The 22,541-nt window shown below is 34.4% G+C and overlaps 1 protein-coding gene across 2 annotated transcripts in view; it reads left to right on the forward strand.

Annotated features, from left to right (window-relative positions):
* The first annotated feature begins 3,260 nt into the window (after positions 1-3,260).
* The window catches only part of METAP2 (methionyl aminopeptidase 2), a 29,351-nt gene continuing 10,070 nt past the window's right edge, over positions 3,261-22,541 (forward strand). Inside the window, exons 1-4 of one of the 2 annotated variants that reach the window (XM_010989966.3) lie at positions 3,261-3,489; positions 5,224-5,331; positions 13,053-13,118; positions 16,747-16,849. In XM_010989966.3, coding sequence (XP_010988268.1) covers positions 3,339-3,489; positions 5,224-5,331; positions 13,053-13,118; positions 16,747-16,849 — 428 coding nt within the window. In that variant the 5' untranslated portion in view covers positions 3,261-3,338. The remainder of the gene's footprint in view (positions 3,490-5,223; positions 5,332-13,052; positions 13,119-16,746; positions 16,850-22,541) is intronic. The other variant, XM_010989967.3, reaches the window with a different exon arrangement.

Below are 22,541 nucleotides of genomic sequence, written 5' to 3' on the forward strand. Positions count from 1 at the left end.
GGAGTGGTACCACTATCCACCCAGGAACCCAAGCCAGAAACCTGGGTGTCATCCTCAACTCCCTCTCCACAGTCAAGGGACCATTAAACTCTCAATTCTAAATTAGAAATGTTTCTGCAACCCAATCTTTCCTCTCTAGCCACCCCCAATAGCCTTCACATAAGTTCTCATCAATATTATTATCAGCAATAACATCTTAACAAGTACTAAGATCCTCTACTACCAGGCTCTGCCATCTCCAATTCTTTCTTTAGAATAGAGGCCATCAGACTTAGGGATTTCACTGTGATAAAAATTTAAAAAATGGTTTTGAGAACTGATATAGTGTGGGCCTCTCTTCTTAAAAAATTTTCTCAGCACACAAGAAATTATCATCTACTCTGTAACTTTACAATAATTCTAGAAGACTGTTGAACTTCAAAAATTAGAAAGTAACATACTCTCAGAATAGAAAACAGTTCTTTAAATATATTTGGCTTTTTAAATAAAACACGTACAATAAAAGCCATACTCTTTAGGGTAGCATAGAAGGACCTTTACAATCTGGTCCCAATTCACCTAATTCTCAGCAAGAACTTGCCCTACACATGCCATATTCTTTCATGCCTTAATGCTAGTGGTTCTTGGTCAGGAGCAATTCCCTGCTGCCTTCTCCAAGGGACATATTGCATGTCTCTCTTATGGTCTGAATTGTACTCCCTCTAATTCATATATTGAAGCTGTGAATATATTTAAGTGTCAGTATATTTCTATCTATATCTATATATGCCATATCATCTATACACTATTAAAGTAGTTATATAGCATTTTTAACCATGAAGATATGAAAAAAATCCTCAGTATTTCCCTTAATGTCAAGCAATCAATTTTTCTCATTTTTTTCTTTGTATTTCTTGTCAACCCATTGCCAAAGATCACATAATACATGTGTGCCTTAGGATACCTAGGCCATCATATAATCCATACAAAGGGAAAATTTTCAAGAGCATGGCTTATTAACAGTAATGTTGGCTAACACTTATCACTATTGTGTCAATATTGTGCTGTCATAACTGCTTTCTCTCCATTTTGAAATTAAATTTCCATATCTTATGATGTGGTACTATTATAATCCTCATTGTACAAATAAGAAAACTGAAATTTGAAGAGATTAAGTGACCTGTCCCAAACCATACCACTAGCAAGGACTTCAAAGAAAATCATGCAGGGGCTAATCATGTGGTTTCTTTTTGGAATTAAGATTTTCTCAGCAAAAATACATTTTTTGGACAAAACAAATATATCTTACTACAATACATTGATCTTACAACAGGAAACACTCTCTAAGGAAAAAAAATTATTTTCATCTGCTTATCTAGTTAACCATCTGAGACAAAATGACTTCATGTAATTACCTACAAAAAATATTTTAGTCTGTGCTGGTATTGAGTTATATTTATTACAGGTTCTCTTAGATTCTTACTTATGCTTCAACATTTCTCATTCCTTTTCCCCAATTTCCTCTTGTAGACAAAACCAAATGAAGAAAAATGGTAAAAATAAGGAGTGTCCTGGGCTGTTTAGTTACCTTAAACTCTGGAGTGTCCTGGAAAATTATCATCCAGCAAATATCCATTATCATACTGTCAAAATATGTATTGTTTTTTACTATTACCTTAAAGTTTTATTTTCTTGCCTCTTTTCAGGAGAGGAAGGGGGAAAAGTAGAGTACAATGCCTTTGCAGCCAAGAAACTCTATTTTGTTTTATTATTGGATTTTAGCATCTTATTTTTTCAGTGAACAAATTTTATTTTGACATTAGTAGCTCTGTAGATCAACTTATACCTCAAGTACCCTTCATCAAAATTCATCTACCAACCCCACAGGTTCTGTCTCCCAGGACACTGTGTCTCCTGGGTTGGGTCTGAGGTGGTAGCCACCGCCCAAGTGTTCCCAGAACTTTTACAGGAATTGGGAAGATTCACAATAAAGCTTGAACACATTTTTTTATATAGCTGAACTTACTTATAAGGATGTTGAATGCTAAATTTTCTTGGATACCTTTTTTTTCACTTTTTTAACTTCCACCAAGAAAAATTATTTCTAGTCTGCAATGAATACATTTGTATTGAACTGATTTGAATTTCAGTTGGGAAGGCAGAATACAGAATTATTAAATTTCTGGTGCCTAATGACTTGGGTTTGGATTCAAGCTCTCCTATTTATGTCCTATATGACTTAGTGCAATTTACCAAAACTCTCTAATTTCCCCAACTCGAAAGTGGGTTAAGTGAGATGAATGTCAAGCCCTTGGGCTTCTTTTTAAGTGCTATTTATACACTGAGTATTTACTGGGTTCCTACTATGCTTTAGATTAAAGGTGGGTGCTGGTGATAAGAGCACAAAACATGCAAGGCTCCTGTCTTCGAGCTCAAGGCAGTTGGAGAGAAACACATATAACAAATAATCACACAAATAAATTAATTACAAACTACTATAGGAAGAGGTTCAATGAAAGGTTGTATGAGCAAGGCCTGATTTAGATTGTTGAGGACGGATTATCTGAGGGAGTGCATTTAAGCTGAAAACTTGAAGGATGAGAAGATTCTATATTTCCTCTCGTTTCTCAACTCTCTTTAGTCTGGCTTCCATCTCTCTACCAAAATAGCTCTTGCTAGGGTCACCAGTGGCTTCCATATTACAATATATATCTGATATTTTTGAGTCCTCTTACTTGACCTCTTAGCAGCACTCAACGCAGTTGACCACTCCTTCCTTCCTGAGGCGCTGCCTTCCGTTGGCGTCCCTAATAATAAACGTCTTACGTTCTCTTCTCCTCTGACGGCCTCCTCAAACCCTTTTGCAGGTACATTTCCTTAAGCGCCTGGACAGCCTCGCCGTGAGCTGTAATTATGAATGACAACGCGGTCCTTTTGAGTCATAAAAAAGAAGTATGTGCAACTGAAGGCACTTTTTTCGCCCCTCTCCTCGCTTCCGGTATGTTGTATAAAACCATGAATATAAAACTTTTGGGTTTCAGCGGAGACGCGCCTCTCTCTCGTGGGCAGCGCCACTCCACAGGGTAGGTGCAGGAAATCAAACTGACACAAGCAGGCAGGTTTGCCCGAAGCGCGGGACGACACACAGAACCGGCATGGCCGGCTTTTCGCCACCACCTCAGCCGCGCGCAATCCGACGTGAGCCCCGCCTACTCTGCGCGCGACCTTCCGCGTCGAGTCCTCCTCCGTCCCAGCATTCCCCGCGGCCCTACCATAGAGAGCAGCTTCCGGCGTAGGTGTGTGAAGAAGGAGCGGGCCTTCAGCGTTCTGTCTCACTCCCTCGCGCTCTCTCGGGCAATATGGCGGGCGTGGAGGAGGTAGCGTCCTCCGGGAGCCACCTGAATGGCGACCTGGATCCAGACGACAGGGAGGAGGGAGCTGCCACTACGGCTGAGGAGGCAGCCAAGAAAAAAAGACGGAAGAAGAAGAAGAGTAAAGGGGCTGCCACAGGTAAAAGGAGTTTTATGTTTTCCCAGTCCACGCCGGGATGGCGGAACGGCTCGACTCAGGCCCGGCGTGGGTGACAGGGACTGGGGACTCGGAACCCTAGGCTGGTTCCCAGGACTGAATTTGTGTCCAGGCCAGGCTGCAGATTCCCAGTCCCGGAGAGAGGCGGTTTCTCCCGTGGGACTAGGGAGCTGGTGGGTGTGGGGTGGAAGAGAAGAGGGTGCCTCAGCTTCCCTAGAGGTAACTCTTGGGCCACTGTGTTGCCAGAACTCCGCTCCCACGCAGACCGTGCAACGGACTTGGAGCGGTGCATAGGGCCCAGCCCTCCCACCTTCCTCACGGTTTGGCCTCCTCCTCCAGAATCTGGTTCTGACCCATACTGCCTCCTCTTTACTAGAACAACGTGGGACATAATTTCGTTGAGGGTGGGGGTGGAGTTGGCAGGTCTTAGTGTCTCGACTGCTCCTCTCCCCACCACCCCAGTTTACAGAGGGATTTTTTGTGGCAAGCTGCACTTCTGGGGTCTGTATGGATGTGTGTATGCCCACGCTCTCTTGTCACTGAGTGGTAATTGAAGGATGTATGTGATGGTGGTGCCTCATCTGCCTAATGCTACAGCATCATCTAGCTTTAGGGCTTTTAGACCTGAGTTAGGATGCCACTTGTAGGCAGTCTAGATATTCTGTAGGTCCGAATGGAACTTCTCTAAATCCACTAGTAAGGCAAGGAAAACAGCTGAAAGTTAACACTTGGATTATATCATGAGTTATATTTGATTTCAAGAAGTCAAGTGTTTTTGTTGCTCAAAGGCGTTCATTTTAGGAAAAATAGTTTATACTATTTCTAATTAAAATCAGCCACGGAAAAAATGAGAGAAAAATGGAGAGGCCATAGGTGATGAATGTGGAGTTGATAGAGGTTGGAGAGGGCTAATCTGTATATTTCTGAAATTTTGATTAGATGGGAGTTGAATAGGGAGAGTTGTAGGTGCTGGGACACTTCCAGAGCAAAGTTAAATCCCAGAACATAGTCTGGTTCTTGGCTTTCAGATGCAAGCCAAACTCTTCAGTTTGTTCTTTAAGGTGTTCAGCAGACTGCCTCTAAAATATTTTTAATTGTTATATCTCTGTATGAACTCTCTGCAGTAGCCAGGATGTCACTTCGTTATGTGCTGCCTGATAATACTATTTCTATTTATGCATATACATTGCTCTTTTAGCTAGATTGTAATACCTTCCACAACAGGGCCTGGTCTTGTGCATAGCTGTTGGAGAATTTTGTTTTTAGTAATGAAATCTCTTTTGTTTGTTTTGACTTTTCCTGGCCCAGCTTGACAACTTCTTTCTTCATAAAGCCCCCAGAGTCCCACAGAAATCCTCTTATTAAGTTTTTTAGCATCTGTTGTCCATTTGGATAATGAAATATTTTTTGTAGTTTAATTGTTAAATACTTTAAGAAGTTAATTTACTTAAGGATAGGGACCAACTCACACTTTTGTTTGTCCTTTAGCTGTTAGCACAGAGAATGTATAATGAATATTTTGTTGGATGGACAGTACTACTTAGAGATAGAAGATTCTTCTCTATCATATAAATTCTATTTTGCTTACAATATTTCTGTTTTTGTTTCCTGAACGTGTATCAGGAAAGGACTTGTGTATTTTTTAGGATCCTTAGAATATATTCTAGTGGGAAAATATCTTTATTAGATTTGATTTATGTTTTTATATTTGATCAGCAGGGCAACAGGAACCTGATAAAGAATCAGGAACCTCAGTTGATGATGTAGCAAGACAGTTGGAAAGACAAGCGTTGGAAGAGAAAGAAAGAGATGATGATGATGAAGGTAAATGGTTAATTTGATTTTTGTGGTTAGAAAAGCAAAAAAATAAGACATTCTTTAAACTAAAACTATTAATTTGTTCATATAGTCCAGTATTCTCTGATGTTTTGGTTAATTGATGTTAAAGCCTCAATGCCACAAAGAGGAGAAGGTATTTATTAGCAACTTTTTAAAAAGTTGAATATGTTGAATGCTCAAATAACACAGATCACAACTCTTGAAAATGTACTTGGTAAAGGCCAAGTAGTGGGTGAGTATTAATAAAATTGAAGTCCTGTTTATTTAACTAATGTTTATTGAACAACTGATATATATTGTGCACTATCTTAGGATACATTCATGCATTCTCATTTTACCCTCACAAAATCAAGCAAACAGGAAATAAAAGTTATGTGATTTGTCTAATGTGACACAGCTAGTATGCATAAAATAGAGCCAGAGTTTCAAACAGCAACTGGTTCCAAGTCTGTTCCTTTTACTCTCTTTCAAGTGCCAAAGGTACTTCTCTTTATTCTCAAAGGAGCATCTTGGAGCGCTTATAAAATCTATTATAAATTCCCTGATCCTAGATCTTTGTGGTATTTTGGAGCTTTCTCCATAGATTTCGTTAAAGACAACTCTTGGAATTTATACTGTCAGTGAGACAGTGGAGGAAGTGATTAGTTAGGAGAACTATTATTATTCTGTACTCTCTTCTGGCGGAAGAGGAGATAGGGCTTTCCCATTCTCAATTACCTACTGCTGTGACCATTCTGCCTCAGGCTCTGCCATCTTGGGCTTATGCCTTCCAACCCTTAGCAACAAATACCTGCTGTACTTTAATTATCATGTTACGATAATGCAGAGCACTTGTTTTTCCATTAGAAAGGTAAGTTCTCTGCCTTCAAGGAGCTTACAGTAAAAAATTTAGTGAAAAAAGTGCCAAGATTTGTTAGAGAACCTTACGCTGCATTGTGGTGAAGGAAAGTACAGTATTTTTTGCAAATTGCCAGGGAAGGAGACCAGGTAGCTCATGCTCAAGAGACCTGAACCCCCCCATGGCTTTTAGGAAAGAATTTTTAAAGGCAACATTAGGGGTGAGGGTTGCAGGATTCCTGATCAGCTTATAGACTTTCTTCTGATTGGTTGGTTGTGTGGTAACAAGGTGATTTTTGGAAGGGGTGGAGGGGGCAGAGTCTCAGTTACCAGTTTTCTGGCTTCAACTAGTCTGCAGTTTGTATGCTAGTGGTCAGTACAGTTGACTTTTTCTACCTGGTAGGGGTTTTAGTATCTGCAGCACAACTCAAGGATATGATTTAGGATATTATCTAGAGCCCTTGAGGAGAAACTAAAGGTCCTTAACATTCTTTTATGGCTGAACTATTATTATTTTGTCTTGCTTAATTTGTTTTCCTTTGTTTCTGTATTTTCTCATTTCTTTGATTAAATTTGCTCTTTGGAACTTGAGAAAGGCCTAGGAGTTTAAAGCCTTTTTACATACAGTCAGAAGAAATAGGATCTGTCCTTGGGAAGGCCCCACAGGATCCTGCTTGGTTACAGAATAAGGGAATAGTTAGCTTTTCCTTTTCCTTACACAAACCTTGTCCATTCTACCTTGGTTTATGCTTCAGATAGTGAACATATTTTGAATTCTTTAACGAGAAAGATATCTGTAAATTCAAGGTACTGTAATAGGTTGCTATAGGCCCACTATGTGTGGAATATCACAGTGCTAATCTTGAAGACAGTGCCTTGTTCCACTGCACCTCTGCAAAGCTGTATGAATCTCTTGATATTGAAGAAGGGTATTTTGCTTATCAGATTGGAAATCTTCAATGTACTAAAAAAAATTTTAGGAATATTAGTAGTTTTTCCAGTTTGAGTTCATTTTCCTAAATTCATTTTGGTAATTAGGACTAACCAATACTACTAATTTGTGAGAGGTCTTTGAGGGGATGGGAAGGTAGTATTTCACTATCTTTATTCTAAAGGAAAACTGATGGTTGTGGAGAGACAAAATAGAGAAGTGAAAAGATATGCTGGATAAGATATTGGTACTATGTTACTACACTGGTACCTGAAATAAAATGTATTGGAATTTGGGTTTGGAATTGTGGACTGAATGCTGAAGGAAGGCTCATTGGAAGGAATTAAATAAAATCAAACAGAAGAGACCATTTTGGGGCAGGACAGTGCTGAGAAAATATTCAAAGCATAGTGAACAGTGCACACTGGCCTCATTATGAGATGATTATGAGGAATCCTTTGAGCATTTTTTTTCCCATGTTTCATTTGTTCATTCCTTTTTCTCTTTTAGTTTTATTGAGATATAATTGGAGACAACACTGTGTAAGTTTAAGGTATACAGCATGATTGGACTTATATACATGGTAAAATGATTACTACAATAAGTTTAGTGAATATCCATTGTCTCATATAGGTACAAAATAAAGGCAAAAAAATTCTTTTCTTGTGATGAGAACTCTTAGGATTTACTCTTAACAACTTTTATATATAACATACAGCAGTGTTAACTACATTAATTATGTACCCTACATCCCCACTACTTATTTTATAACTAGAGGTTTATACATTTTGACCACCTTCTAGTTCTCCCTCTCCCCGTCCCTTGCCTCTTAACCACAAATCTGATCTATTTTCCTATGAGTATGAGCATTTTTAGAATAAGAATGCTCTGAAAAAAATAGTTTAGTTTTCATATATATGCAGGATTGTTGGAAAAGAGGAAACATATAGGAAAGGCATGGAGATCATTTTGAAGGCCACTTGATAATAGCCCTAGGCATGTGGTAATGAAGGATTGAATTGGTGGGCATAAATGAGAATGGAAAGGAAGTGTCCGATGGAACCGTGGTTGGGGAAGCAGAATTTGAAGGATTTGGAGACTTTCAATTTGGGGAAAAGGAAGGAGAGGCAAGAGTAGACTCTAGGGGTTTGAATTTGGGTGACAGAATGTTGGTACTGTTGACTAAAATGGTGAAGTAAGACAGAAAGCTGGTTTAGAGATTGAGGGGGTGGTTTGCAAGCAAAGAAGGTGATAATTTTATATTTAATTTGAAACTGGAGTATTGGTGTAAAAAGTTAATCCTGTGGGTATTTAATAATTTGTTAGAAGTAATTCAATAAATTTTAAGTCAGGCTTATTGAGGTATAATTTGCCTAGGATAATATATTACTTTTTTTTTAATTAACTATTTTTTAAAGCAGTTTCAGGTAAAACTGAGCAGAAAGTATAGAGATTTCCTGTATACTTCCTACTACCATGCATGCGTAGCCTCTCCCATTATCAGCATCCTTCAGCGGAGTGGTACATTTGTTGCAGTTGACAGACCTACATTGATACATCGTTATCACCCAAAGTCTAGTTTACTTTAGAGTTTACTCTTGATGTTGTGTATATTCACCTTTTTAAGATGTATAGTTTGGTGAGTTTTGACAACTGTATGCATTTATATAAACATTACCACAATGCGGACCATTTCATTTAACATTTTAATCTCCACAAAACAGTTATCTTGTGTCCCTTTGTAGTCAGTTCTCTTGCTCTACACCCTGACGCCTGGCAACTGCTGTTATATTTTCTGTTCCTATAGTTTTTTTTTAAACAATATTCCTATAAATGAATTTTTACATTATGCAGCTCTTTCAGTATCTGGCTTGTTTTACTTAGCATGTTTTTGTGAGTCATCTGGTTGTTGCCTATGTACAGTAGTTCATTACTTTTTATTGCTGAGTAGTATTCCAAATTTGTTTATTCATTTACTACTCCATGAAAGTTTGGGGTATTTCGAGTTTTTGTCCATTATGGATAAAGTTACTGTGAACATTTGCATACAGGTCTTTATGTTTTTATTTCTTCTAGGAGTAGGGTTTCTACTGTGTAAATGTAGGATCATGTGGTTAAGTGTATGTTTAACCTCATAAGAAACTATCAAACTATTTTCCAAAGTGGCTGTACCATTTTGCATTCCTGTCAGCAGTGTTTGAGAATTCCAGTCCCTTTGTATCCTCATAAGCACTGATATTGTTTGTTTTAATTTTAGCCCTTCTAATATAGGTGTATAGTGGTATGTCATTGTGGTTTTAATTTGCATTTCCTGAATGACTGATGATGTTGAGTATCCTTTCATATTTTTATTTACCTTTTATATCATTTGTCATTTTTTTAGATTCCACATATAAATGATAGCATATGATATTTGTCTTTCTCTGACTTCATTTAGTGTGATCATCTCTAAGTCCATCTATGTTGTTGCAAATGGCATGTTTCATCCTTTTTATGGCTGAGTAATATTCTATTGTATATATTCACCACATCTTTACCCATTCATCTGTCTGTGGACAAACTTAGGTTGCTTCCATGTTCTTGCCTACTGTAAATAGTGCTGCTGTGATGTACGTATGTGCATGTATCTTTTCGAATTAAAAGAGTTTTCATCTTTTCCAGATACATGTCAAGAGTGGGATTTCTGGATCATGTGATAACTCTATTTTTAGTTTTTTAAGGAATCTCCATACTATTTTCCATAGTTGCTGCACCAGTTTAAATTCCTACCAATAGTGTAGGAGGGTTCCCCTTTCCCCACACCCTCCCCAGCATTTATTATTTAAATTTTTTTGATGACTTTATATATTTTTGATGCAAGTTCTTTATCAGATACTTTCTCCCATGCTGGTATTGTTTGCAGCAGAAACTATTTTAATTTTGATGAAGTCCAATTTATCTAGTTTTTTCCTTTATGGGTCATACTTTTTGTGTCCTATCCAGAAAGTTAAGTAATTGAGGTGTCTAAGGTCATGAAGATTTGCTCTTGTATTCAAGAAGTTTTATATGTTGTAAATGTTAAAAGGAAGAACTGTCCTTTTAATACATTATGTTTAGGTCTGTGGTCCATTTAGAATTAATTTTTGTATATAGTGCAAGGTAAAGATTGAAGTTCTTTTTTGTTTGTGTATAGATGTCCAGTTGTCATTTATCAAATATTAATTGATTTGGGCATAATGCTAATATAGAAATAAAACAGTCTCTGCTTTTTAAGAATATCCTGGGATGCTGTGAAAGAAAGACATGTGAAAACATAAATTGTAGCGTAGTATGATAAGTAGAACCATAAGCATATGTAGTTTAATACTGAGATCCTGGCTCTACTGCAATTCTAGCACAAGTGTTCAATAAATGGTGGCCATTCTGTACTGAACAGTGACTTTGGACATTGGATAAAGTAATTAGCCTTAGAATGATGACTGAGTATCAAGGTGGAGCTTTGTCTTATTCCACTTTAAAGATGAGGAAACCATTATAGGGGGAGGCTAAATAACTTCCGCAGGGTCACACAACTGGAAGGATTTTGAGTGTGTATTTAAAACTGATTATACATCTTGAAGCATTTGTTTCAGGTTCAATCTAAGGTATATAGCTGTGTGCTCATTGAATGTTCATACAGAGCAAAGACTATCTTGTATACTGTTCTGTCCCTATTGCATGGCACTTAAGAACTCATTTATTTATTTGATAAATGAAGAAGGGTACTGTTAAACCTGTAGAGCAGAATATGTGAGTTTGCTATATATGTCACATGAGAAAATTCAAAGTTGTGTTTTCCAAAAATTTTTCTTGTTATTTTTGTTAGGCTTTTGAATATAGAAACCACTAATTTGTAAGTCAGCAATATTTGTGTCTCCACTGTTTCTGTTAATTTTATAAGGCTGAGCATTAAGAAATGCAACTTTGTAAGTCAAAAATTGTCAAATATTGATGATTTCCTGTCATTCCACTCATTAAAGCCCTAGATCATGTTACCTCCCTCTTTGGTAAACTGCTGTTTCCTATTTCTCAATTAGGTGAAAATAAATATAAATAAGATAAGGTAAACTAAAAGAACATTCATTCATCAAACAGACTGAGCATTTGTCACATGCTTGGCACTGTGCTTAATTTAAGAAATGGTGTCTAATCCTTAAGGAGCTTAAAGACAATTAAGGATCAGTTTAAATTAATGATTATAATAGAAGAATATAGTAGGTAGCATGGTGAGGGATTTTCTTTTATGACTTCTACTTACCAGTCTGGGAGTAGAAAGGAAGCTCTTTGAGCAGAAAATATAAACAGTCATTTGACATTGTTATATGGGTGTAGGTTTTACTGTGTAAAATTATTAATGCTAGTAGCCATTAATTACTACCACTAGGTTAAACATTAAAAAAAAATACCATATGATGAGCATACTATTAAACTATGAGCTTCTAATTATTTGTGACACTGTCCTATTCATCTGTATTTCATAGCAGTGTGATTTGTCTGTAGATTAGCATACTTCAGAAATGATTGTTCAGATTTATTGAGCATCATTTTTAGAAATTCAGGCATGTAGTTCTGTTTTTGACAACTTTATTTAAAAATGTTTTAAGTCACTGTTTAATTTTGGCCTTAATTGTATTGTTTATTTTTTCTCAAAGTTCAAGGGTATGGCTGTTAGGCTTCATAGAAGATTGTTGTCCTATCAAAACTGACAAGACAGATCATGGCTATTTTGGGTACTCTTTTGCTAACTAATTTTTGAATAGTTTTTAACCTCCATTTTGGGGCATCAGGTTCTTTTGAGAATCTGAGAACTATGAACCTAGGAAAAATAGGATTTTTTTAAAATTTTTACTTTTTATTGAAGTGTAGTTGACTTACAGTGTTAATTTCAGATGTACAACAAAGTGATTCAGTTATACCTATACATGAATTTATATACACATATTTTCAGATTCTTTTCCATTATCACTTATTATAAGAAATTGAATATAGTTCCCTATGCTGTAAAGTAGGTCCTTGTTTATCTATTTTATATATAGTAGTGTGTGTCTTTTAATCGCAAACTCCTAATTTATCCCTCCCCCACTTCCCCTTTGGTAACCATAGTTTGTTTTCTATGTCTGAGAGTCTATTTCTGGTTTGTAAATAAAATTTGTATCTTTTTTTAGATTCCACATATAAGTGATATCATATATTGGTCTTTTTGACTTATTCCACTTAGTATGATCATCTCTAGGTCCATCCACGTTGCTGCAGATGGCATTATTTCATTCTTTTTTATGGTTGAGTAGTTTTCCATTGTATGTATATACCACATCTTAAAAATACGATTTTTTTGTACGCAATTTGACTGTGAAGGAGACCTCTTTTTCTGTAATAACAACTATGCTGGAAAGATACTTTAAAATATGAGACCCCAGTCACCTCTCACTAGATTGGGAATCAGGTGACATATTCTTGGTCTAATTCTGTCATTTATGTTAGAATTATCTTGGGCATGTCCCTTAACATTCCTTTTTACCTCACACAGTTGCTTTGAGGATTACATGAGATCATGAAATACAAATGTTTAACTGCAAAGCATATGTAAATTATAATTATGTAATTTCAGATGATGTCATATAGTCATTATTATTGGTATTTAACACTAATTTTTCTTAGTTTTTAAAAGATGTGTTATTTAATACTTTTTTATTCTTAAAATATCTTATTCAACAATTCTTTTATTAGAGTAAGTCAAAGTAAAGTTTACTAGTGCTTTTGATTACACAAGTCAAATTCTCGTACTTAATACAAAATTCTAAGAATGTTGAGTTGACTTTGCTATTTAAAATGTACTGTATGTGTGTGTACTTGTCTGCTTGTACTTGTTTTGTCTCTCTGCTGATTAGGATTAAATGATCTTGAAACTATGTTTCCTTAGATGGAGATGGTGATGGAGATGGAGCAACTGGAAAGAAGAAGAAAAAGAAGAAGAAGAAGAGAGGACGTTAGTGTCATAAGTTGACCTTACTTGACAAATTAGAATGGTTATTAACCAGCAGGTTTGAAGAGTAGATTTGAAGTTGCTTAAAATTCTGATATATATAAGGGAAATAAATTTAGGCTTAATGGAAACTCCCAGCTATTTGGCAGGTACTTTGCTTTAACTGTTGTGGTATTTTCTTCAGCAGTTATTCAGCCAAGTAATGTTAATAATAAGTTTGCTGCATTTTATTGCAAGTTAGGGATAGGTTCCTAAAAAACTTTATAATTTAAAACTTGAGTAATTCAAGTAATTTTGTCAGTGATGGCTAAAGTAATGCCACTGAGTGGTAATAGGATTAACATAGTTCGCAGTTCATCTGCCAGCTTTGATATTAAGAGATTTTTGAAGAATATTTAATGAGGACTCCCATTACTTAAAATTTGTGAATATAGTGAATTTTTATTAATAACATTTGTGTCACGCTATTTCAAATTCACTTAAAATGTGATCTTATATTTTGTTTCTATAAATGGTATAGCTGAATGTCTTCAGGGATCTGAAACTCTATCAGGAAGACAAAGGGGAGATTGTATAGTATTGAGGAATTAAAGTTGGGTTGAGAATCAGAACAAGTTCTAATCTTGGATGTTCTTTGGGCTGTTAGGGACTATTATTCAGTGTCTGGCTAAACCTTCCTTTAAAATCTCAGGCTAAAATTGTATAAATCAGAATATTGGGGGCTTGACTTCCATTTTTATCTCTGTGTTGAGGGAAATACTTAAATTATTTTTAAGAAAGCTATTGGCTCTGCCAGTCATTCCCCAGATGTGTCTCTAGGTGGACATGGGATAGCCTTCTTTCTGTTCAGGCATCTGTCCTGGTTAAACCTTTCTCCTTAGGATGTCAGCTCTGCCCCTAGCATAGTCTATATTTGATGAGCACAGGTTACTTGCATTCCAGGAATCTCCAGGGATTATGATATCATATTCCTTCCATTCAGAAATTGTTCAAAGTGTGCTTGTGAGACATGGTATTATTACCTGAGAATGGCTTGAGTAAAATCTATTTCTCCAAATACTCTAAAATTGCTCCGTAATGAAGGTAAATAAGCAGTGAGGAGTGTTAAGGAGCTGTTTTGTATTTGGCCTTGGTAGAATTCTTCCAGTGACAGATATTTTAGTATGATGCCATCAGCCTTTATTGTGCCTCCTATGAGGATGTTGTTGAACTTATATGTTCATTATATTTCTTTATCTGCGCTCTCGACAGATACTGATTTGTCTGGTCTTAGTATCAAGAATAATTGGGCTTTTCCTGAGTGGTTAATGTACTTTATCTCAGAAACATCATGAACTACGCAAATAACCGAGCCCTTTTTTTATATATAGTCTGCTAGAAAGCTTAGAGCCATATCTGGTTTTGTATTGGCTTTATTTCAGATTCTATTTTATATTCTTCTGTGTTTTGATTTTTGCTCTCTAATTTACTTTGAATGTCTCTTATTTGTGTAGACTGTCATAAATCACTTCTGGAATAAGCCAAATAATGTAATCATGGGCAGTCTGCTGCCTTCATTTTCCTCATCTATAAAGTGAGAGAATTATAAATGATAGTTGATGATTAAGTGCAGTACAGATATTTAATTATTCATGGTTTTAGATGATAACTTGGACTTAGTGTATTATAATTTTCAAATGTTATCCAAGAGTTCATCTGGTTCTTCATTTTGTAGATGAGGAAACAGGCTTGGCACGTTTAGTCATTTGTCCAAGTCACAGCTATTAAGTGGTAAAAGCTAGACTTCAACTTATTTTGAATACAGATTATTTTTCTCTAGTGATCTTTTTGAGTCCTTCAATTATCTTGTCTTAATAATTTGTGGATAATATAAAAGGTATCTTTATTAGATTTGTAGATGAAATAAGGCTGAGGGTGATGACATAATACTTTGGTTGACAAAAATAAAGATTTTAAACTGAGACAATTGGCTAAGATTAACAAGCTGAAATTTAATAGATGTATATAAACTTAATATAGGGTGCTAGGATCCTAAGGATTTTGAATGCTTGTACAATGTGAACCAAAAAACTAGGAGTCTTTACCTTTCAGTAACAGTACGAGTTTTAGAATCAGTGGTGTAGTCTTATACTAATTATGCCTTATTTAGATTATTAATGGAAGTCAGTTATAGTACCAACTTAAAAGAAATACTGACAAGGTTAGTGATTATGAGTGAAAGTGTTAAGAACCACATCCCTTAAAGTGGTTTACTCATCATAAGAAGGAAACAGTAGAAATGAAAAGTAAAATTTTTTTAACTGCAAAGAATAAACGTAGAACTGACAGAGGAAAGTAACAGGGAGATTAGTGTAGAAAGACCTTTCTAATAGTTACAGTTGTCTCCAAACGAATGGATTTTAGCTTAGGAGATAGTGACTGCTTCCATTGTGAGGCACTTAGTGCTATCTGTCAGGGGTGCTAGGTGGGGGGTTCCTGGATTTCATTGTGAGGCTAAATTAGATGACCTCTGAAGTCCTTTTTGATTTCAAATTTTTAACGTTCCCTCTTAGGAGGAGCCTAAAACAGTATTTCCCAAAGATATTTGCCCATAGAACACTTTTAAATGTGTTAAAAGAAGGAAACAGTTGGTACTCATGAAATACTGTTTGAATTAAAAGAGGGAACCAAAAAATGGTTCCATAGGTAAATGCTTTGGCTTAGTAAATGGTCATATTTTTATTTATATGTGTCTTTTTTCCCCCTCTTAGGGAAAAAAAAAACCCCTAAAATATGTGTTAAAATTTAAGACAAAAATCCATAATATAAGACCAGCTATAATCAAAAGAAAAATCACACTCTTCAACTCAATACTTGGTAAATGCTGCACAGGTATACATCAAAAGTCATATATTATTGCATAAATTAACTGTTATGCAACTTCCTAACATTCCTTGGATTCAGCATTTATTACTAAAAGAAAGTTCTTAGAATAAGAACTGTATAACTAGTTCTTACATATTTAAACAGATTTTTGGAAAACAGATTTCTAAATATTTTTAAAAATTTTGGAGCACTGGTGTCTTAAATTATAGTTAGGGAAATAATGTTCTTAAAACGTAAGCTAAGCACCATAGCTTTTTTGAAGTATCTGGAAATTTGTTTATGGCTACCTAAAGTCTTTTAGCACTGGATGTGTATACACTTTAACTTTACATCCAATCTACCCTTGAAATAAGTTTTTAACCTACTTTATTAATACATAATAGCTTTATATTTTTACTTTATTGCTATAGAATTTATTTTTGTTGTTGTTGCTTCTTTGATTTTTACATGTGAAAGCCAGCCTCTACATGCTGTTTCATTTCCAGTATAGTAAATGAAGACAAAAACATTAGAAGTATACTTTCTGCCAAGGCATATACTATTTAAATACATAATGGAGTTCTGAGGAGTTGAGTATTTTTATTCCCAAGCAGAGGAGGTGGCTAGCATGATGATGTATCTTCTGTTTTTAACTGTAAAGTGATAGCAAGGAGGTTCCTTGAAATTAGGGCATATAATAACCATTAGGAACTGAGAAAAATAGTAATGATAACTGCTTGATTTTATTTTTAACTACGGAAGCTAATGCTTTATTTGTATCTCACAGCAAAAGTTCAAACAGACCCTCCCTCAGTTCCAATATGTGACCTGTATCCTAATGGTGTATTTCCCAAAGGACAAGAATGCGAGTACCCACCCACACAAGATGGGTAAGGATAATAAGATAACTTCCAGTTTGACTTTTGAAAGTTGTAGTTTAGCAATAAAGCAGATTTGATTATTCTTAGAACTTTGTTCTAGTACCTTAATAAACAGCTTGTGAATTTGTTACGGAGAAAATACAGTAGAAGCCCTCTTATCCAAAATGATTGGGGGGGAACTTACAGCTCAGTGGCAGAGTGTATGCCTAGCATGCACAAAGTCCTGGGTTCAAGCCCCAGTACCTCCACTACATAAATAGATTAATAAACCAAAATGATTGGGACCAGTAGTAGTTGGTTCGTCAAAAAAGTATGTTAAAGTATCACACACACAAAAATCTTTACTGATAAAAGTTAACTTGAAACAAATGTTTGTTTCTCATTATTCTTGATATTTGAGCATGGATTTGCATTGGACTCCACTTTTTTCCCCTCCATGCACTGTATCCATAATGCATTGTCTATTAGTCTATTGCATTTTGAGTTTCTGTGACGAGCGAGAACTAAGTAATCTGAGTGCTGATCCCTACAGCTTTACATTTTTTTTTCCTGAGATCATTCATAGTTTCGTTTGACAGTAGTATTTTTTGATGACATGCCTTTGTTGAGACTTCACTGAGTAGTCAGTTTAGTTTTCATAGAAACAATTCTTTTTATGTAATATATAATTAAATTACATAATTACAATAGCAAGTACAAATGACTTACACAAATCACCTGATGCTTGGAAGTATTCTGAATGGATATATTTCATCTGGTCGACAGACATAGTGGCATATAGATTTTAGTTAAAGAGTGTGGAAACTGGGACCAAACTATCCACATTGGATCCCAGTTGTAACACTTACTAGCTTTGTGACTTGGGCAAGTAATTTATCTTGTCTATGCTTTCATTTCCTCATCTATAAAATGGGTACTTCATAGTGTTGTTGTGAAGAATAATATATGTAAAGCGTTTTAAAGTAGTGACACACATAGTAAGCATTAAGTGTTAGCTGCTGTTACTATTCAGAACAGGAACCTGTTAACCACTGATATTCAGAATACAGTGGATAGTAGTATGATTTACAGAGGGAATAAAGAGCATTGGTTAATCCAGTGGTTGCAGTAGTTGGTTAAGAAAGCTTCTACTGTAGCATTGTTTAATTGACCTATAAAGACATCATTGTTTTTCTTTAAGTTTGGAAAGGAACATGATGTTATATTTTATGGCCTGGGCATCTTTTCTTTCAGTTTGAATACATCAGTCACTATCCCTATCTTAAAACATCTATTTTTAGAATGTCACAGACATGTAATTTCACATTAATTACATAAATTTTCATAGTACATATGATGTGATCACACTTACTTTTAATATAATATTTTTAATTTTTTTTTTTTTTTTGCTTGTTTCTTCTTCCTTCCCTCCCTTCCAGACCCATGTAACCACCTAGCAGGTAGCCTTCCGTATTTTTCTATGCTCATGTATGTGTACATCTATGTCTGTTTATATGAGGAGAGTGTTAGTCATTATTTGTTTTACAAAAATGGAATCATAGGCACACTTTCTTCCTCCACCTTGCTTTTCTCATTCAGGACTATGTATCCCTCTAAGTCAATCAGAATAGCTTTTATTCTTTTGAGTGGCCGTGTAACATTCCATGGTGTGAATATACCATACTTTATGCCACCATTTTCTAGTTGATGAACATTCATTTTGCCTCCAATTTCTTTTGCCATATAAATCATTTGCAATAAGCATCTCTAAGTATATACATATATGTGTTACATACATATGTGTGTATATATATAGAGATATATATATCTCCTTATGTGCTGGCAGTTTTATTATGTGATAGTTTTTCAGGAGCACGATTGCTGAATCAAAGAATATATTAATACTTCATGATTCCCATATTGCTAGTGATTTTGAGCATATTTTGATTGTTGGCTTTTTTGTTTTTTTAAAGCTCTTCCAGAAGTTTAAAGATTTTAAATACAGTATATGTTCATACTTTGTACTTCTGGGTTCCTAGCAGTATCTTCTGTTTTCTTGAACTCTGTTTTGTGTTTTATTACATCTTTAATTGGTCTAGAATTTTTGTGTAAGGTTGGGGGTGCTGATTTTATTTTCTTTCAAATGGATAGTCAGTTGTGCTGGAATTGTTTATTAAATAATTCATTCTGTTTAATTGAATGACCACCTCTACCATATACTATTCTCATGTAATGGAACTATTCTCTTATATAATGGAACCAGTTTCTGTATTATTTTGTTCCACTCGTCTGTTTGTCTGTTTCTATGCTAATACTACTTTGATTTGATATCAGAAACTTTATAGTACCTTTTGATAATTAGATAAAGCAAGTCTTGATCCTCTGTCATACACACACAACCGAAAACAGTTCTTTACTTTTCTTAGCTATTTTTAGTCCTAACACATATCCACAGAAGAATGCCCTTAGAATTCTGATTGGAATTGCATTGTATTTATTTGTTTCAGAAAACTGACAGTTGTATCACATTGTCTTATCCATTACTCTAATTTTTTTTTTTAATGTAGTTCCTGTCCCTTTTTTGTTGAATTTATTCTTAAGTGTTTTATGGTTTTGCTACTGATGTAAATGAAATATTTTTATTCCTATTTTCATTTCTGTATGTTTATTGCTAAAGTCAAAGAATGCCATTGATGTCCTTTACATGTTAACAGATTGTTAATATTTTTAAAAACACGAGTATGTGGAATACTTGAAGTAATATTTAATATAAGAAAAAATAATTGAGATTTTATAAATCTTAGAAACTACTTCTCCCTTTTTTCTGTCATTTTTTATTGCAAATTAAACATTGAATAGGCAGGATAACTTCAGTTTTTGAAACAATAGAGGAAAAAATTATGTATTATAATTTTGGGGTAATACTTTTCTTAAATATTGAAAACAGTGTTGTGTGCTCTCCTGGAGAAATACAAAAGAAATGAAGATATTTTGATTGTTTATTCTTTCATAAATCTCGATATATTTTTGACATTCATATAATCAGTTTTGTCTATTTGTAAATAGAGTCAGTATTCTTACAGATTTGGTAAAGTATTAAGTATAGTTTTGTATCTTGCTTTCCTTGTCTTTTTAATAAACTTATTGAAAATTGCATGAATTGTCACAAAGAGCTCACCTGTGTAACTACCACCCAGGTTGAGTGCATTATTTTTAACTTTTTATTTTGAAATAATTTCATACTTAGCAGAAGTAATCCCATAATGTGAAAATAGTTCAGAAAACTCCTGCATACCTTTCTCAGATTCTCTTTAACATTTTTCACACATTTTATTATTCTCAATCAATGGAATATGTTATTTATATTATGTATAATATACACATAACACTCCATTTTGTCCTTATAAGATAGAAAGATAGAAGACAAATGTGGGAAAATGTTACATTGATGTATCTGTACACATACTGTTTTTCTGAACTGTTTGACAATAGTGCATCTTTGGATGGAATACTAGATGAGTAGCTATTGTGTTCTTTTCAGGGTTGTCATGTCTGAAGTCACAGTATGTCAGTTTTTATCACTTGGATAAGGTTATCTAGTTTCTCTAGTGTATCATTACTGTTTTTCCTCTTGTAATTAGTAATTTGTGGGAAATTACCTTAAGAATGTAAATATCTTTCTTTAGGAACATCTTCCTGATGTGTAGAAATCCGTGATCTTTGTCTGAATCAGTTTTTACTAGGATGGTTATTGCCCTTTAAAAAATTAAACATTCTATATGTGTTTTTTGTATCATTAAAATTCTCTGAAACCAATTTTTAATGGCTGTAATGCTGTTCTGTTTCATATCTAGCATAATTTTTAGTTATTTCCCTAGTTTTGAACATTTATAGTGTTTTCAATTTTTTATCATTAGAAAAAATTGTGATGAACATCTTAATATGTTAATTGGATCTGATTTTTCTCTTATTCTAGATCTCTAGAAGTAGAATGAAGAATTATTTTGAAATTCTTGATATCTATAAATTTTGTAGGGAGTTTTTTGGAACAGTTGTTAATTTTATAAGTAATACATATTATAGAACAATTAGGAAATACAGATGAACAAAAAGGAGAAAATAAAATTTTCCTTAATTCTGCCTGTGAATTAAAACCACTGTTAACATATTGTTTTTCTGTCTCTAAAGCCTCTCTTATACATGTGTATTATACATTTCTGGGAATGTTTTTCAAGATAGAACTATACTACAAACAGCTTTATAATCCTTTTTTAAATTTGTTTTCATGTTAGTAAAGAAACCAACAGTACTTCTAATGGCTGAATAATTTGCACATCTGTGTGCATACCATAATTTATTTGTCCAGTCTTATTGGACATACAACTGTTTATTTCTAGTTGTTTGCTGTTATAAGTAATGCTGAGATAAATATCTTTGTTGTTTCCAACATAGTTTTATAGTGAAAAATTCCAGACAAATAGAAAGATTGAAAAGTAGTATAATGAATTCACTACCTAAATTGAATAGTTCTTAACATTTTGCCATATATACTCAATCTCTGTATGTATGTGTTTTTGTTATTGTTGATTTTCTTTTCTTTTTTTCTTCTTCTTTTTTTTTTTAAGCTGGGCCATTTAAAAATGTCTTATTTATTTTGAGTCCTCACTTCTAAAAATTTCAAGCATCTCCTCAGAATTTCTCAGTATCATGTAAATACCTAGTTAGATTTAGAATTTTTTTCCTCTTTGTCCCTGGAACACTTTTTAGTTCATACATTGCGTTTAGTTAGAATCCCCACTTTTTTCTCTTCCATTGCACTGACTTAGAAGAGACAACGTAGTTTAGAAAGACTCATTCAGGAATTTCTCCAGTTGTTTTCCTTGTGGTGTCATTGGACTTTTTTCTCTATTCCTGTATTTTCTGTAAACTGAAATTACTTACAAAAGCTTAGATTAAATTTAGATTAAACATATTTGATGGGGATGTATCATAAGTGATATTATGTATTTCATATTGTATCAGTCTGTTTAATCAGATATAATGTCAGATTGTTTCATTAGTTTTACTGTATTTGATCACTTGGTTCATGTGGTGACAGCCAGCTGTTTCTTTTTTAAAGGCACTTTGTTCTTTTTGCAGTTACCAAGCGATCTGTGGGGTACCTTTGGTACTGTTGGAATATCCTTTTTTCCAACAACTTTTTACTTAATTATTTTAATATCCATTGATGATTCTTGCTTTATTGGTTATTTCACAGGGACAGCAAAGTGGTGAATTTCTTATTCTGTCATTCCTTCTACATTTTTTAGCTGACATCATTCTATAAGAAGAATTTTCCTTTACTGGCTGAACATCAACTATAGTTTTTTTCTTACTGGCAGAGTTAAAACATGCTTTCTTTTTCTCTTTAAGACCAGGTTTCAGTGTCCCATATCTGCATACATTCTTAATTATTTCTGGGCTAAAGATAAGCATTTTAAATGGTTTTTGTTAACGTGGCATGTAGTGCTTTAAGAATGCAAATATAATTACTTTTAAGTTACCCATACAATGAGTTCACAAATGTTTGTGACTGTTAGAAATTAATAATCTTATACATTTGTTTGTATCTTTTGATTTTACTTATATTTTTCTGCTTTTAATATATCCACTAGTAAAAATGAAATATTAAAAGGAGTAAAAAATATCAGAGGTTTGAAGAATTTACATGCTCTATAAACAA

The sequence above is a fragment of the Camelus dromedarius genome, chromosome 11 (genome assembly GCF_036321535.1).
Source record: "Camelus dromedarius isolate mCamDro1 chromosome 11, mCamDro1.pat, whole genome shotgun sequence".
Lineage (NCBI taxonomy): Eukaryota > Metazoa > Chordata > Mammalia > Artiodactyla > Camelidae > Camelus > Camelus dromedarius.